The sequence below is a fragment of the Vipera berus genome (assembly GCF_964194415.1).
Source record: "Vipera berus genome assembly, chromosome: 1".
Lineage (NCBI taxonomy): Eukaryota > Metazoa > Chordata > Lepidosauria > Squamata > Viperidae > Vipera > Vipera berus.
This window is the reverse complement of record NC_138202.1, coordinates 163,423,210-163,438,155: the sequence shown is the minus strand read 5'-3', so window position 1 is coordinate 163,438,155 and position 14,946 is coordinate 163,423,210. Positions and strand designations below refer to the sequence as shown.

Below are 14,946 nucleotides of genomic sequence, written 5' to 3'. Positions count from 1 at the left end.
CCATAGCCTTGACTATACGCACTTTTGTTGACAGGGTGATGTCTCTGCTTTTTAGTGTGCTGTCTAGATTTGTCATGGCTTTCCTCCCCAGGAGCGTCTTTTGATTTCTTGGCTACAGTCCCCATCTGCAGTGATCTTGGAGCCCAGGAAAATAAAATCTGTCACTACCTCCCTTTCTTCCCCATCTATTTGCCAGGAATTAAGAGGGCCGGATGCCATGATCTTGGTTTTCTTAATGTTAAGTTTCAACCCAAGTTTTGCACTCCCCTTCTTCACCCGCAACAAGAGGCTCTTTAGTTCTTCTTCACTTTCTGCCATTAGAGTGGTACCATCTGCATATCTTAGGTTGTTGATATTTCTTCCGGCAATCTTAATTCCAACTTTTGATTCATCTAGCCCCGCCTTTCTCATGATGTGTTCTGCATATAAGTTAAATAGGCAGGGCAACAGTATACAGCCTTGCCGGACTCCTTTCCCAATTTTGAATCAATCAGTGGTTCCGTGTCCAGTTCTCACTGTTGCTTCTTGGCCCACATATAGGTTTCTCAAGAGACAAATAAGATGGTCTGGTACACCCATATCTTTAAGAACTTGCCACAGTTTGTTATGATTCACACAATCAAAGGCTTTAGCATAGTCAATGAAGCAGAAGTAGATGTTTTTCTGGAACTCTCTAGCTTTCTCCATGATCCAGTGTATGTTGGCAATTTGGTCTCTAGTTCCTCTGCCTCTTCGAAATCCTGCCTGTACTTCTGGTAGTTCTCGATCCACATACTGCTGGAGTCTAGCTTGTAGGATTTTAAGCATAACTTTACTAGCATGTGAAATGAGTTCAATGGTGCGATAGTTTGAACATTCTTTGGCACTGCCTTTCTTTGGAATTGGAATGTAAACTGATCTTTTCCAATCCTATGGCCACTGTTGAGTTTTCCAAATTTGCTGGCAAATTGAGTGTAGCACTTTTACTGCATCGTCTTTTAAGATTTTGAATAGCTCAGCTGGAATACTGTCACCTCCACTAACTTTGTTGTTGCTCAGCTTTTCTAAGGCCCACTTCACTTCACATTCTAGGATGTCTGGCTCGAGGTCAGTGACCACCTCATTGTGATTATCAGGGACGTTAAGCTCATTCTTGTATAGTTCTTTGTGTAATTTTGCCATCTCTTCTTAATCTCTTCTGCCTCTGTTAGGTCCCTGCCATTTTGGTCCTTTATCATGCCCATTTTTGCATGAAACGTTCCCTTCATCTCTCCAATTTTCTTGAAAAGATCTCTGGTCCTCCCTATTCTATTGTTTTCTTCTATTTCTTTGCACTGTTCATTTAAGAAGGCATTCTTATCTCTTCTAGCTATTCTCTGGAATTCTGCATTCCATTGGGCATATGTTTCTTTTTCTCCCTTGCCTTTCGCTTCCCTCCTTTCGTCAGCTATTTGCAAAGCTTCCTCAGACAGCCATTTTGCTTTCTTGCATTTCTTTTCCTTTGGGATGGTTTTAGTTGCTACCTCTTGTACAATGTTGCGAACCTCTCTCCATAGTTCTTCAGGCACTGTATCAGATCTAATTCCTTAAATCTATTTGTCACCTCTACTGTATATTCAACAGGGATATGATTTAATTCATACCTGAGTGGCCTAGTGCTTTTCCCTACTTTCTTCAGTTTAAGCCTAAACTTTGCAATGAGAAGCTTATGGTCTGAGCCACAGTCAGGCCCTGGTCTTGTTTTTACTGACTGTATAGAGCACAGGTCGGCAACCTGCGGCTCCGGAGCCGCATGCGGCTCTTTGAGCCGTCTCTTGCGGCTCCCAGCCGCCCGGTGCGCGCGCACCTCTTCCAACGGGCAGTGGTGCGCGCGCACCTCTCCAAATGGAGAGTGGCACCGCCCGTTTGGAGAGGTGCACGCGCACCTCCCCGAACGACCGGAGGTGCGCGCGCACCTCCCCAAACGGGCAGCGGTGCCGCTCTTTGAGGAAGCTGCCGCGGCCCGTCTGTGAAGCTGCCGAAAGCGGCAGCTTAGCAGACGGGCCGCGGCAGCTTCCTCAAAGAGCGGCGCCCCTGCCCATTCCGAGAGGTGCGCGCGCACCTCTCCGAACGACCGGAGGTGCGCGCGTACCTCCGCGCGAATGGGCAGCGGTGCCGCTCTTTCAGGAAGCCCGCCGCGGCCCGTCTGTGAAGCTGCCGAAAGCGGCAGCTTAGCAGACGGGCCGCGGCAGCTTCCTCAAAGAGCGGCGCCCTGCCCATTCCGAGAGGTGCGCGCGCACCTCTCCGAACGACCGGAGGTGCGCGCATACCTCCGCGCGAATGGGCAGCGGTGCCGCTCTTTCAGGAAGCCCGCCGCGGCCCGTCTGTGAAGCTGCCGAAAGCGGCAGCTTAGCAGACGGGCCGCGGCAGCTTCCTCAAAGAGCGGCGCCCCTGCCCATTCCGAGAGGTGCGCGCGCACCTCTCCGAACGACCGGAGGTGCGCGTGTACCTCCGCGCGAACGGGCAGCGGTGCCGCTCTTTCAGGAAGCTGCCGCTTTCGGCAGCTTCCTCAAAGAGCGGCGCCGCTGCCCCTTCGCACGGAGGTACGCGCGCACCTCCCCAAAGGTTTGGGGAGGTGCGCGCGCAACTCCGGTCGTTCGGAGAGGTGCGCGCGCACCTCTCGGAATGGGCAGGGGCGCCGCTCTTTGAGGAAGCTGCCACGGCCCGTCTGCAAAGCTGCCGAAAGCGGCAGCTTTGCAGACGGGCCGTCGCCATCGGGCAACCGGGAACCGGTTCCATCTCATTTTTAAAAAAATGGCAGCCGCGTGCGTCCGCGCATGCGCAAAAAAACCTTTTTGCGCATGCGCGTGCATGGACACACGCACGCGGCTCCCTCTTTTTTTAATTTGTGATGGAACCGGTTCCCAGTGGCTCTTTTTCTTTTTTAGGTTGCCGACCCCTGGTATAGAGCTTCTCCATCTTTGGCTGCAGAGCATATAGTCAATCTGATTTCTGTGTTGACCATCTGGTGGTGTCCATGTGTAGAGCCGTCTCTTGGGTTGTTGGAAAAGAGTGTTTGCTATGACCATCGTATTCTCTTGACAAAATTCTATCAGCCTGTGCCCTGCTTCATTTTGTACTCCAAGGCAAAACTTGCCTGTTATTCCGGTTATCTTTTGGCTTCCTACTTTAGCATTCCAATCCCCCATGATGATAAGGACATCATTTTTTGGTGTTAGTTCTATAAGGTGCTGTAGGGCTTCATAAAACTGGTCAATTTCATCCTCTTCAGCACCAGTGGTTGGGGCATAGACTTGGACTACTGTGATATTGAATGGTTTGCCTTGGATTCGAACTGAGATCATTCTGTCATTTTGAGGATTGTATCCTAGTATTGCTTTTCCTACTCTTTTATTGACTATGAAGGCTACTCCATTTCTTCTGAGGGATTCTTGCCCGCAGTAGTATACCTGATGGTCATCTGAGTTAAATTCACCCATTCCTGTCCATTTTAGTTCGCTGATACCTAAGATGTCGATGTTCAGTCTTGTCATCTCTTGTTTGACCACGTCCAGCTTTCCTTGATTCATGGATCTTACATTCCAGGTTCCTCTGGAGAAAAAAATCTTTACAGCATCGGACTTTCCTTTCACCATGAGACACATCCACAGCTGAGTGTCCTTTCAGCTTTGGCCCAGTCGCTTCATTCTTTCTGGCACTACTAGTACTAGCCCTCTGCTCTTCCCCAGTAGCATATTGGATGCCTTCCGACCTGAGGGGCTCATCTTCCAGCATCATATCGTTTTGCCTTTTGATAATGTCCATAGGGTTTTCATGGCAAAGATACTGGAGTGGGTTACCATTTCCTTCTCCAGTGGATCACGTTTTGTCAGAACTCTTTGCTTTCCGTCTTGTGTGGCCCTGCACAGCATAGCTCATAGCTTCATTGAATTACGCAAGCCCCTTCGCCACGACAAGGCAGTAATCCATGAAGGGGAATCCTTTTATTTACTTATTTTAAAAGATTTATGCTAGTATTCCAGCTTCTGTTCACTGGAGCTCTTTTTCTAATCTAGTTACAACATTTTTATGAACCAGCTTTTGAGCTGTAACTTTTGAGCTTACTGTTGATAAAGTTGGTTCTTTTGTTTTAAAATATTTTACAAAATGAATTGCACAGATATTCCTCAGTTTTCTCCACCATTAACAGAATTACATGCATATTTCATTGCAGAATGCATGTGATTAAATTTAACTAGGGGAAAAAATCAGCTATCTGCCTAGACTTTTAGTAAAATCTTCTGTAGAAGAGCTAGTAAGTTATCTTCCATTCAAAAGAGAAAGTTAATCATTCCAACGTAATTCCTACTTAGCAACTTCTTTTTGCAACTAGATTTTCAAAGGAACATTTTTTTTAACAAGCACATGGTTTTGAAACCCCAGCGGCTTCTTGTGAACAAATGGTCCAAATGTTTTTATTTTTTAGTAAAGCATTTCTTCTCTACTTTCACCTTAGCTTTTAAAAAAACTGCAAGTTCAAACTTGAGATCTATCAAGGGCTGAGAATGGAACACTGAAAGCAGCAATTTAAAAGGTTACTTTCTCTGAAGACATAACATGAAACAGCGCGAACTGTTCTGTGGAGAATCACGACAGGTTATATGTAAGGCTAAAATATTTTTTGGAGCTATTCAAAGAAATTGAAAAGACAACAACAACAGTTTTTTATTTGGTATTGGTGAAAACATATAACTTCATTTTCTTGCTACAAATATCACTTAGCTTTAAAACATAACATTTCTGGCCACTTCAGACCAAACCAAATGACTATGAATTCTTTGTTATAAGTAAGACATACTCCACAAATCATCTTACAATTCAGAACTTTTTCTCAATGCCTCAGCAGATGGCCAGGAAAAAATATCTTTGCCTATGGGATTAAGAAAGAATTTATCTGAAGGATGAGTCACCTATTACATGATCCCTATATTTAAGAACGGAGTACTGACTCCATGAAAAGCCCAGTGAAAAAAGCAATATCCTCAGAAGCTGATGTATGGGCTGGCCAACTTATAGTTTCTTACTCCAAAGGAGACAATATGCATGGCCACAGGAATGGGTAGGCTTCTTTCAAAATGACATTAACTTTTCATTGGGGAGAGTAATTGATGTGGACATAGTATACATAAGTATCTAGTGGACAGGTTTACTCCGCTCAGCTTAAAACCATTCATTTAGCAACGGTTACAAGGGTACTGGAAAAGTGACTTAAAATTGGTCCTCACAACGTATGACCATCACAGCATCTCCACAGTCATGTGATCAAAATTTGGGCACTTGGCAAACCGGTATGTATTTGCAAACTTAGCAGCCGGTTTCCTACAAGCAAAGTCAACAGGGAAAGTTGGATTTGCTTAACAACCATGTGATTCATTGAAAAACTGCAGTGATTCACTTAACAACCATGGCAAAAAAGTCATAAAATTGGGCATAAATCATTTAACAACTGCCTTGCTTAGCAGTGGAAATTCTGATCCCAATTGTGGTTGTAAATTGAGAACTACCAGTAATGGCTACTGAACACCTGAATAAGAATGAGCAAGCACTAGCACTAATGCTTTTCAACTGTTGTCTTCATAGTTTAGCATGCTTTTCGGCTTTAGGGTAGGTAGAAAACTATGACAGGCACATCCATAATTTGGATATAACCTTCCCATAATTTGATAGACTTAACGTGTGTGTTGCTTTCATTGGTATCTCAACCACATTTGCCTTGAGTGCTGTTGTTATTTTTGAGTGCAGAAAGGCATTTGTTACATTTTAAAAGTAAATATATAAAATATAATATTAGCCATGTGGGATTCAAATCAGTGAAAAGGCCTTATTGGTCCTGATTAGTGGGCACACATGAATACAGGTAGTCCTCAAGGTACGAACCTAACGGAGCCTGGCCATAAGTCAAAAAACTTGTCAAATGAATCAGACTTAATTTGATAAATTTTTAAAGTCAAACTCATTAATTAAATCAAATGGGTTGTTAAACGAACAAAGATCTGACTTACTATTTCCTCCGACAGCTGCCACGTTAACTGAACTGGGAGGGTTTCCGGCTGATCAGCTGTTTCCGTTGAGCTGGCTCAGGAAGTAAATTGCCTCCAAGTAGGAATCGGAGCCGTTAGTTATTTTATTATTATTTTTTTTAAAAAACCCACCAACAACTGCTGCTAGCCAGCTCAAGCGTCTTTAGCTGCCAAGGGGCTGGGGGAAGCCATTACTTTTTTAAAAAAGCCACTTGCCAGCTTAAGAGTCTCCAGCCAGGCACCCAGAGGGAGATGAAGGAGGGATTTGCAGAACTCTGGGTTTGCAATAGTTACAGAGATGGAAGGGACCTCGAAGTCATCTAGTCTAACCCACTGCTCTCACAAGAGAGTACAGTATTTCTGATAAATGCCTATCCAGTCTCTTCTTAAAAGCTTCTAGTGATGGGATACCCACAACTTCTGGAGGCAATTTAAACTGAAAACCTACAAACTACAGTAATATATGCTTAATCTCCGAAATAGAAGCTCAATCGTTTGCAAACACAATAGTTTGTAAAGTACAGCACTTAAAAAGCAGAGCGGTTCTCAAAGTGCTTGCAAACTGTTTGCCACTATAGAGTAACCCCAACCCCCCCCAAAAAAACTAAAATACTTACAGAAATAATTCTAGCACTCTAGCCCAGGCAGTAGCAGATTGCAGCAAAAGCAAAAACTGGTTCAGGCTTGGCTCTTGTTTGGCCATGTGACCAGGGGAAAAAAATGTCTTCCAGCAGCAAAAGGCCCAGGAAAGTCACAGAGTTTAAATGGTGAATCCAAGTCACATGGCTACAGAGGCCTCTTTTTTTTGGTCACAATTTTGAATTTCTAATGTAAGCGCCCTTTCTGAATCTATTTGTTTTTGTGAAAACTCGCTAAATAAACGTTTGTACCTGGGGGGGATTACCTGTAGTTTGCAAAGTACAGTACTTAAAAAGCAGAGCAGTTCCCAAACAGTTTACAAGCACTATAGAGCAACCAAAAATATTTTAAAATACTTAACAGAAGCAATTCTAGTACTGCGGTCCAGGCAGCAGCAGATCCTCCACCAGCACCAAAAAACCCCCCAAAACAAACTGACTCCGGCTGCAAAAATCAGCAGCTCTTGTTTGGCCATGAGACAAGGGGAAAAAAAACAACTTTCCGGCTTCAGGAAATTGCATTCAAGTAACCCAAAGGGCCCTGGCAAGTCCTATAGTTAAACATGGCTGCCGCTGCAACAGTGACCAAATCCAAGTCACTTGGCTATAGAGGCCTCTTTTTGGTCACAGTTTTGAATTTCTAATGTAAGTACCCTTTCTGAATAACTTTGTTTTTTTGTGAAAACTCACTAAATGGGGGAATTACCTGTAAGTGAATCGAATGGTATCTGAAGAGAATCTAAAGCAGGCATGTCAAACTCGTGACATCATGTGACGTCGCGTGACGTATCACGACTTTTTCCCTCATTGCCGGCAATGGGTGAGCGCGGTTTTGGCCTGACGCATCCAGCCGGTGGGCCGGCAGTTTGACATGCCTAGTCTAAAGAATGAGGCTTTTATGAAACAGATATTCTGCCCTCGGTAGATGTTGAGGGTTTTATTTTTCCCCTTTAAACTTTCAGTCTTTGTCCAGTATTATTATTCTGATCCAAAGGTTGAACTCTTAACCATTCTGAAGATAAAAAAAGGCAGAGAGATGGTATGATTATTAAAGAAAATTAAATTTTAATTGAAATTTATCTACTAGGTTGGCACTGACAAACTATCTATGGAGACCAATTTATAAATGTTATTTCCATTTAATGCTCTTTTCAGTCAGTGATTTCAGCTTTTCTAAGCAAGCATTTCCACGAGTAAAAATTTAATTAGCACATGAAAAGTACTGCAAAATCTAGACTCTGCAGTTTGTTTCTAAATGGGGTTTTCTGTATCTTAACTCACCATTGGGAAGGTCTATTACATTAGTGTCTTGTTTGCAGTGAGTAATAGGTATTCAAGGATCTTGGTTGGCAACTAATAATTGCTATCAGTCATATTTCAAATATTTCAAATTGAACAAGAACTGAAGAATAGACCATATCTAATAGAACTAAGGATGCGCTCATTTGCGTCATTTAACATTTACACATCAGTTGTCAGAAATATCTGTGCAATACATTTTTCAGCCATACAAAACAAGTTAGCAAGTAAATATCTGAAAAGACAAAAAGGGTAATTTACTGAGAACTCACTGGGTCTTCAGATGTTACTAAGGGAATGTTTGCTTCTCTCAAGCCAAGGAATGAAGCAAAGTTCCATGAGTGTTTTCCAGCTTTTGATCAATCAGCCCCAGAAGAAACTTCTCTGGTTTAAAAATTTCTGAAATAATGTATATATTTCAACCATTTTTTAAAGCTTTTTTTGCATATCCACCCACTATGATAAAAAAATATCTTAAATAAAGAACCTTGTACTTAATCTAGTCCTAGTACTTTCCCTGGTTGCTTCAGAAGCTTTTCTTGTTATAAGTCCATTCATAATCTATCTTTCATTCCCTGTAAGCCTTGGTAAATTTTGTTATTTTAAAAGCATTGTCTTCCCCCCCCCCAGGAAATATCATGTCCTTTATACAAGTTAGAGTAATACTGTACATAAAAACCTTTGTATAGCCACATTGTCCCTTGATATAGTATCTCCATCTTAAAGTTTCAGAATCATTTTCATTTCTCTTTTCTTAATTGATATGCTAACCATTTCCCTGGTTTGTTGGCAAATTTAAAATTCTTTTGTTTAGCATAATTCATCTTCATTTCCAGCTCTCTTATTGTTCACATAGATAGCTGTTGCTATAAAAGTTTGATTTGATGTGAAATGCTTATCTTTTCTGGCCGTTTCTTTAATTCTTCCTTTTTTCATCTCATCCAGCGTGCATTTTCTCTCCAGTCTTCCTTTTAAGTTCAGTACTGTGTCGGATAAAATGACCTCTAATGAAAGCTTTACTCGCATCCTAAACTATTCCTAAATTAGGATCTTAAATCGGCAAAAGAGATGGCAGAAAAGAAGCATTACTATATAATAATAATAATAATAATAATAATAATAATAATAATAATAATAATAATAATAATAATAATAATAAAACAATGGCAGCAACAACAACAACAACGGCATTGGGTATTAAATGCCTAACAAATGTCCCAATCCCATTCCTGTGGGGAGTAATTGCTGTAACTTTCAGCATTATTTCTGTTCTGTAAGAAAGCAGTTTACTTATGTACTTTGTTCTATAAGATAGGGCCAAACTATGGGGAACACTTCATACATCACATCATATGTTAATATTTGCCTGTCCCCAAGCAAAATATTAACAAAGACAAGGGATGCATACCTGTTTTGGAACCAAAAGTCACCTTGGTCTTTGACTGGCATACCAAGAGTCACACTCAAAATATATCACAACATCAAGCCCCCACCCAGGGGACAGGGCAAAAAAAAAGAAAAGAAAAGATTGAATTTAAATCAGATAATTGTATATAAATTAAGTATATTCTCAATAATTTCCCTCTTTTGTCGCCTTAAAAATTACAATTCAGTAAGCTTCTTGGCAAGGAGCTGGAGACACCATGTAAGTGTTTCAAGAATGCTGATTGTATACCTCTGCTAAAAGCCTACAGCACAACTGCGAATTCAGGAATTTCAGATATAGTGTCCCCGTCACTAAATGTGGTAGCTTCTTCGAGACACCAAAGATAACATTAATTTTTCTTATTGACCTTAAGTACAGATCATTTAAAGAATTGTAGTATTCTAAAATTCAATGACTTTTGATATATGCTATCTCGGAGAAAAAAAATAGCATTCTCATTTTTTTTAAAGTGTGCAAATTAAATGTAAGTTATTATTGATTGATTATGTGTCATCAAGTAGGTGCTGACTCTTTAACAATCAAATATGTAAATTTTCTCTATGACAATTTGTCCCTTCCTTGGTCCTGCAAATCTTTCAATAGTGCACCAATCACCACTTTACTTGAATCCATCTACCTTTCTACAGGTAGTCATTGTCTCATGACTACTGTTCACCTGGTATCTTTTCTTCCACCTTTGCCAGCACTAGAGTCTTCTCTATTTTTTGCTAGCACATGAAGTTAAAGATATTACCTAGTAGTTTGCGCACTCTGGTTACTCTCCCTTTTGGGGGATTGGAATGTAGATTGATCTCCAATCTGTTGGGCAACTTTGCTTATCACACTATTGTGAGCATTCCATCAGTTCCTGCAGACTTCCTAATTGGTAATGAGTTAGTTCAGTGCTATCTTATACATCTTATAAGTATGGAATATCTTCTAAGGAATCTTTAATGTTGACATCTCTATTGTACATTATTTCAATATACCGGTACTTGTTTCATCTTTGTTTCTTATCCTTCCCAGGAACGAACACACACACACACACACACACACACACACACACACCCCTTTCACATTGAGGCAGCGCAACAGGACATGAGGGGAAATCAGAAATAACAATTTCTATGCAGAAGTAATACATTATGGGGGGGAAGGGCAAGCTGATTTGCTTTTACAATTAGTGCAAACAGTGGCGTAGCGTGGGTTGTCAGCACCCGGGGCAATTTGCGCCCCCTAACCCGGTGACGTCATGGCACCGCCGAAAAGACGCGCCCCGCAGTGGCGTAGACTTTCCAAGAAGAGTCGCGCGCATGCGGGATGCTTCCGGGTCCCTCTCGAGGGCGGCTGGGCGGGGCTCCGACCTGCAAGAGCCGCTGCATTCAAGCTCGCACGTGAGCCCCGCTAAATTAAGCCACGCATGCGCACGAAGCTAGGCCAGCCGGCCGGCGGGTCCGTCTTCGCTTGGCCAAGCCTGCCGGGGCGCCTGCGGGGCGCTTGCGGTTGGCCTGAGCCTGGGTGGAGAGTTGGGCGCTTCTATTTATTTTATTCAGTTTATGTGGCCGCCCATCTCACCTGCCGGACTCGTTTCGCTTTGCAAGAAAGAGCAGCTCGAGAGCGGAGCCAAGCCGACTCTGTGCAGCCCTTGGGGCTCCCTGAGCAGCTCAGTGCGAGCGCGCCCCCCCAGATGTTGCGCCCGGTGCGGCCCGCCCCCCCTGCACCCCCCACGCTACGCCACTGAGTGCAAATGTTGCACTAAAGACAGTAGATTGTTAATAAATAATTTAGCATTGGTAGGGAGATTTTTCAGACTGAATAAAGACTTCTCAGTTTTGAAATTCATTACCCTGAGATATCCAACTACCCCTTTCCCTGGCAACCATTATATATGGAAGGAAGATTTATTGTTGTTAGATTATTATCACATCAAATATTTCAGTTTTATTATTTTCAAGCTGATTTTGGTGTATTTTCTTGTGGCTATGTTATGTTATCTTTGATGCATGGGATGTTTTAGATTAGTGTGGATTTTATTCTTATCTGTGATTATTGCTGTGAATCAAGTAACTTGAATCTAAATCACCACTGACAGATAATCAACTGAATCACACTTCTCTTTCCAGGAATGGAATTCCGCTCTGCAAGGATTAAAATCAGAGGCACTCAAAATTCTATTTTCAGAGGAGTATGCAGAAAAAGAGCATCTAAAACTTTCGAATAAAAAAATGAACTTACTAGAACAAGACGTAAATCGCTGTTTTGAAGAACGGAAAACATTGTTGCAAGAAGCCAATGACTTCTTCGTTGCAGCAAGAAAGGTTAGTCAAAAATTTAAATTCCTAATAGAAACCCACTGAGCAAAAAGGCTTACTCTCCCTTAGATTTGTAGCTCTATTAATAAACAAATCAGGGCCATTTTTTAAAAAATGGCTAAGTGGGGAGGGCAGTGTCTGCAAACCAACCTGAAGGTTTTGTCTCATTTTCTGGCAGTAATGCTTCTTTTTGTGTCCTCTTCGTTTTTATTATTGAGGTTATAGAGCACTTCCACATTGCTATGCTTTATATACACAAGTACTTAAAAACAGTTTAAAATCAACCTTTGAAATACTGAAAACATCTTCAATCAGTCAATGCTTTCTCCTACTGATCAGTCCAAGCCTACAAGAAATAATACTTAGTAGCACCCGATTCTAGTTCCCATTTTTATTTCTATTTGTGTACTTTTTTTCTGGGGATTACTAAGAAAACCGAAAATGGATGCTCAACTGGGAATGCAGAGGGTGGGTTTAGCCAAGGAGATGGGATGATAGAATTTTCACCTAGGAGAAACCAGATTATCCCAAAGGTCTCTAGACCAGAGGTCCCCAACCTATGGGCTGCGGCCCACTACCAGGCCGCAGCCTCTTGGCCGCCAGGCCGTGTCAGTAGCTGGGCAGTGCGTGTGCATGTGCTAACCCCATCTCGTCCCACCATTGATGCAAGTGTTGTGCATGCGGTGGCAGTGCCACTAGTATCGTGCAGGCGGCGGCATTGCCACGAACCTTGCGCGGGGGGCAGCAGGTCTGTGAGCAGCAGGTGGGCGGTGGTGCACCACATGTAGGTGGTGGCATTGCTACAAACCCTGTGTGGGTGGCAGTAGGTGGGCTGCGGTGTGATCCTCGCGCCGGGGTTGCATTGCTGCAGGCTGTGGCACAATCCTTGCGCTGGTGGTAGCATCACCATGAGTCTGGTGGTGCCAGCGCCACAAGCCTCACACAGGCACCGCCAATGCTGAGAGCCTTGTGTGCGTGCTCGCAGCCCTGTTTGCGTGGTGTGCATGCTTGCAACCTGTTTGTACGTATGTGCGCACATGTGCCCACATTCACATTTGCGCATGCGGGCGTAAAGCATCTGCCCCTTCCTCTCCCACCGGTATGCCAACCGAAATGGTTGGAGACCCCTGCTCGAGACCACCAGTATAGTAGAAATGAAATTGCTCTAAAATATAATCTGAGAGACATTACTGTTCAACAGAAATCAATCAGCCCAGGTGATGGGGTAGAATTACACAAGTATGGTTTAACTTTGAATGATAGAGATATGCAGAGAGACAAAGCAAGGAGTGGTGTTGCTTCCCTCTTATCATTTTGGCAAAACCAGGAGAGGGGCATTGTTGACTTCATGACTGATAGTTACTGAAGTTGCCATCTTCCAAACCCCATGGAAGAAGCTATGAATGATGAACCCAGGCTTTGTAAAACCTCACAAAAAAGTGAGAAGTCAGATCAGAACAATTAATGATAGATCAGTCAAATCTACCATAATTTCCACACAAACATGGTTAGATGTGTGGCCTGTGAGAAATGGAAAGTATACCATGCAAGATGTTAGGTAAGCATGCATAGAAGTGCATTCATGGGAATACAACGATAAGCAGAATGGTGAGCTACTGATAGAACTCTAGTTTAGATGATTTATAGCAAGGATTCTGGACTTCTGGTAGCAACAGAATATCTTCTTATCAGTCTAAAATAACTATGCCAAAATGAAGAAAACATGGCTGGTCCAGTTCTGGTGCTCAAGAAAAATAATTTCACTCAAAAGTCTTATTTTAAGCATGCACCTTCTACACAAGGCTCTAAAAAGAGAAAGTTAGCTAGAGGCCTAAAGTTTGGAGTATAAAATATTAAATTTAAATATTTAAATTTAAAGCTGTACTTTTAGAGCATTTTTTCCACTTTGATAAACTATGTATTTTTAACGTCACCAAAATAATCTATAAATCAACTACAGAATCAAGAGAATGGAATAGGGAACTGTGTGAGGAAGAAGCCTCTTTTTATCAGAGTTAATCCACATATAGCTGTGTCTACAAGATTCAATTTTCTATGTGAATCTCTATTAATGCTGCAGTTATTTTAATGTACATTCTGTTTCCATTTCAGAGATAGTTACTAAATGCTTTTTTTCTTAATATTTTCTTGTATGATGTAAAAAAAAAATAGAGGGAGGTTCTCTCTCATGACATTACTGTTGGTAACTTATATTTTTAGTATCAGGATAGCTTGTTAGTTAGCCATTCCTTAAAATATTCTGAGAGCCTCATTAGAATTATAAAGTGTTCTAAAACCATTAGACCTTTTCAAAGATTATGTGGTGAAGAGCCCAAATTAATATTTTGTTTGTTTGTTCTGTGCCATTCAGCTATGATTGGTGCTCAGAAAGTTTATAATTAAGCCCTTAAAAATGTCAATGTATTAGGGATATACAGGCGGTATTTATGGTAGTCTCTTTTGGTTGTGGCAGCTGTACTTTCCAGATGGTAAGGACAAAAAGAGATGGAATAAATTCAAGGGCAGTTTCAAGAAAGAAATTTCTGATGCTGGATAGTTGGTGCTGTAGCGCAGATTTTGATGCTTCGACATGAGAAGGAGAGGTTGAAGAAAAGGAATTGCAATATGCAGATGGATTATGGAGCTAACTGATGATTAAGATGTCAAGCCACAAAAGCAGCTCATGTTTAATATGCCCTTTCCAGAAGCCCAAAGGACCAAACAGATGGGAAGGTGCCATCTTCCACTTACCAGTAGAATTTGTAATAATTGGGATTCATTTGGGACTTTTAGTTCCACTAGGCTCCATCTACCACTTCACTGCAGGCACTGGATTCTTTTTGAAGATCTTAATGCCTGTATTAGTTTTATGACATAAGATATTCCTAAATCAGAAGTGGAAGTTTAAGTCCTGAAACTGCTGAACGTATTTCAGGCCAGCCAACATGGCCAATAAGTGATGTAGGTTGAAAGTTGTAGTTAAATATCCTTTCAAAGTACAAAGTTTAATGATGTTACTCTAAATTGAAGAGAAGAAAGCTGAAGTGAATAGCAAGATGATCAAAGGCCTGGAGACTAAAACATGCAGTATGAAGAACAGCTGCAGGAATTGGGTTTGGCTAGTCTAAAAAGCACCAGAGGGCAGGACAAGAAACAATGGTTGGAAACTGACCAAAGAGAGAAGCAACCTGAAATTGAGAAACTTCCTAACAGTGAGGACAATTAACCAGTGG

General features: G+C 41.9%; 1 protein-coding gene across 1 annotated transcript in view; it reads left to right on the top strand.

Annotated features, from left to right (window-relative positions):
• Positions 1-14,946, top strand: part of CCDC141 (coiled-coil domain containing 141) — a gene marked incomplete at both ends in the record, with an annotated part of 144,843 nt that overhangs the window by 55,008 nt on the left and 74,889 nt on the right. Inside the window, one exon of the mRNA XM_081314251.1 lies at positions 11,525-11,719. Within this exon, the coding sequence (XP_081170377.1) occupies positions 11,525-11,719 (195 nt within the window). The remainder of the gene's footprint in view (positions 1-11,524; positions 11,720-14,946) is intronic.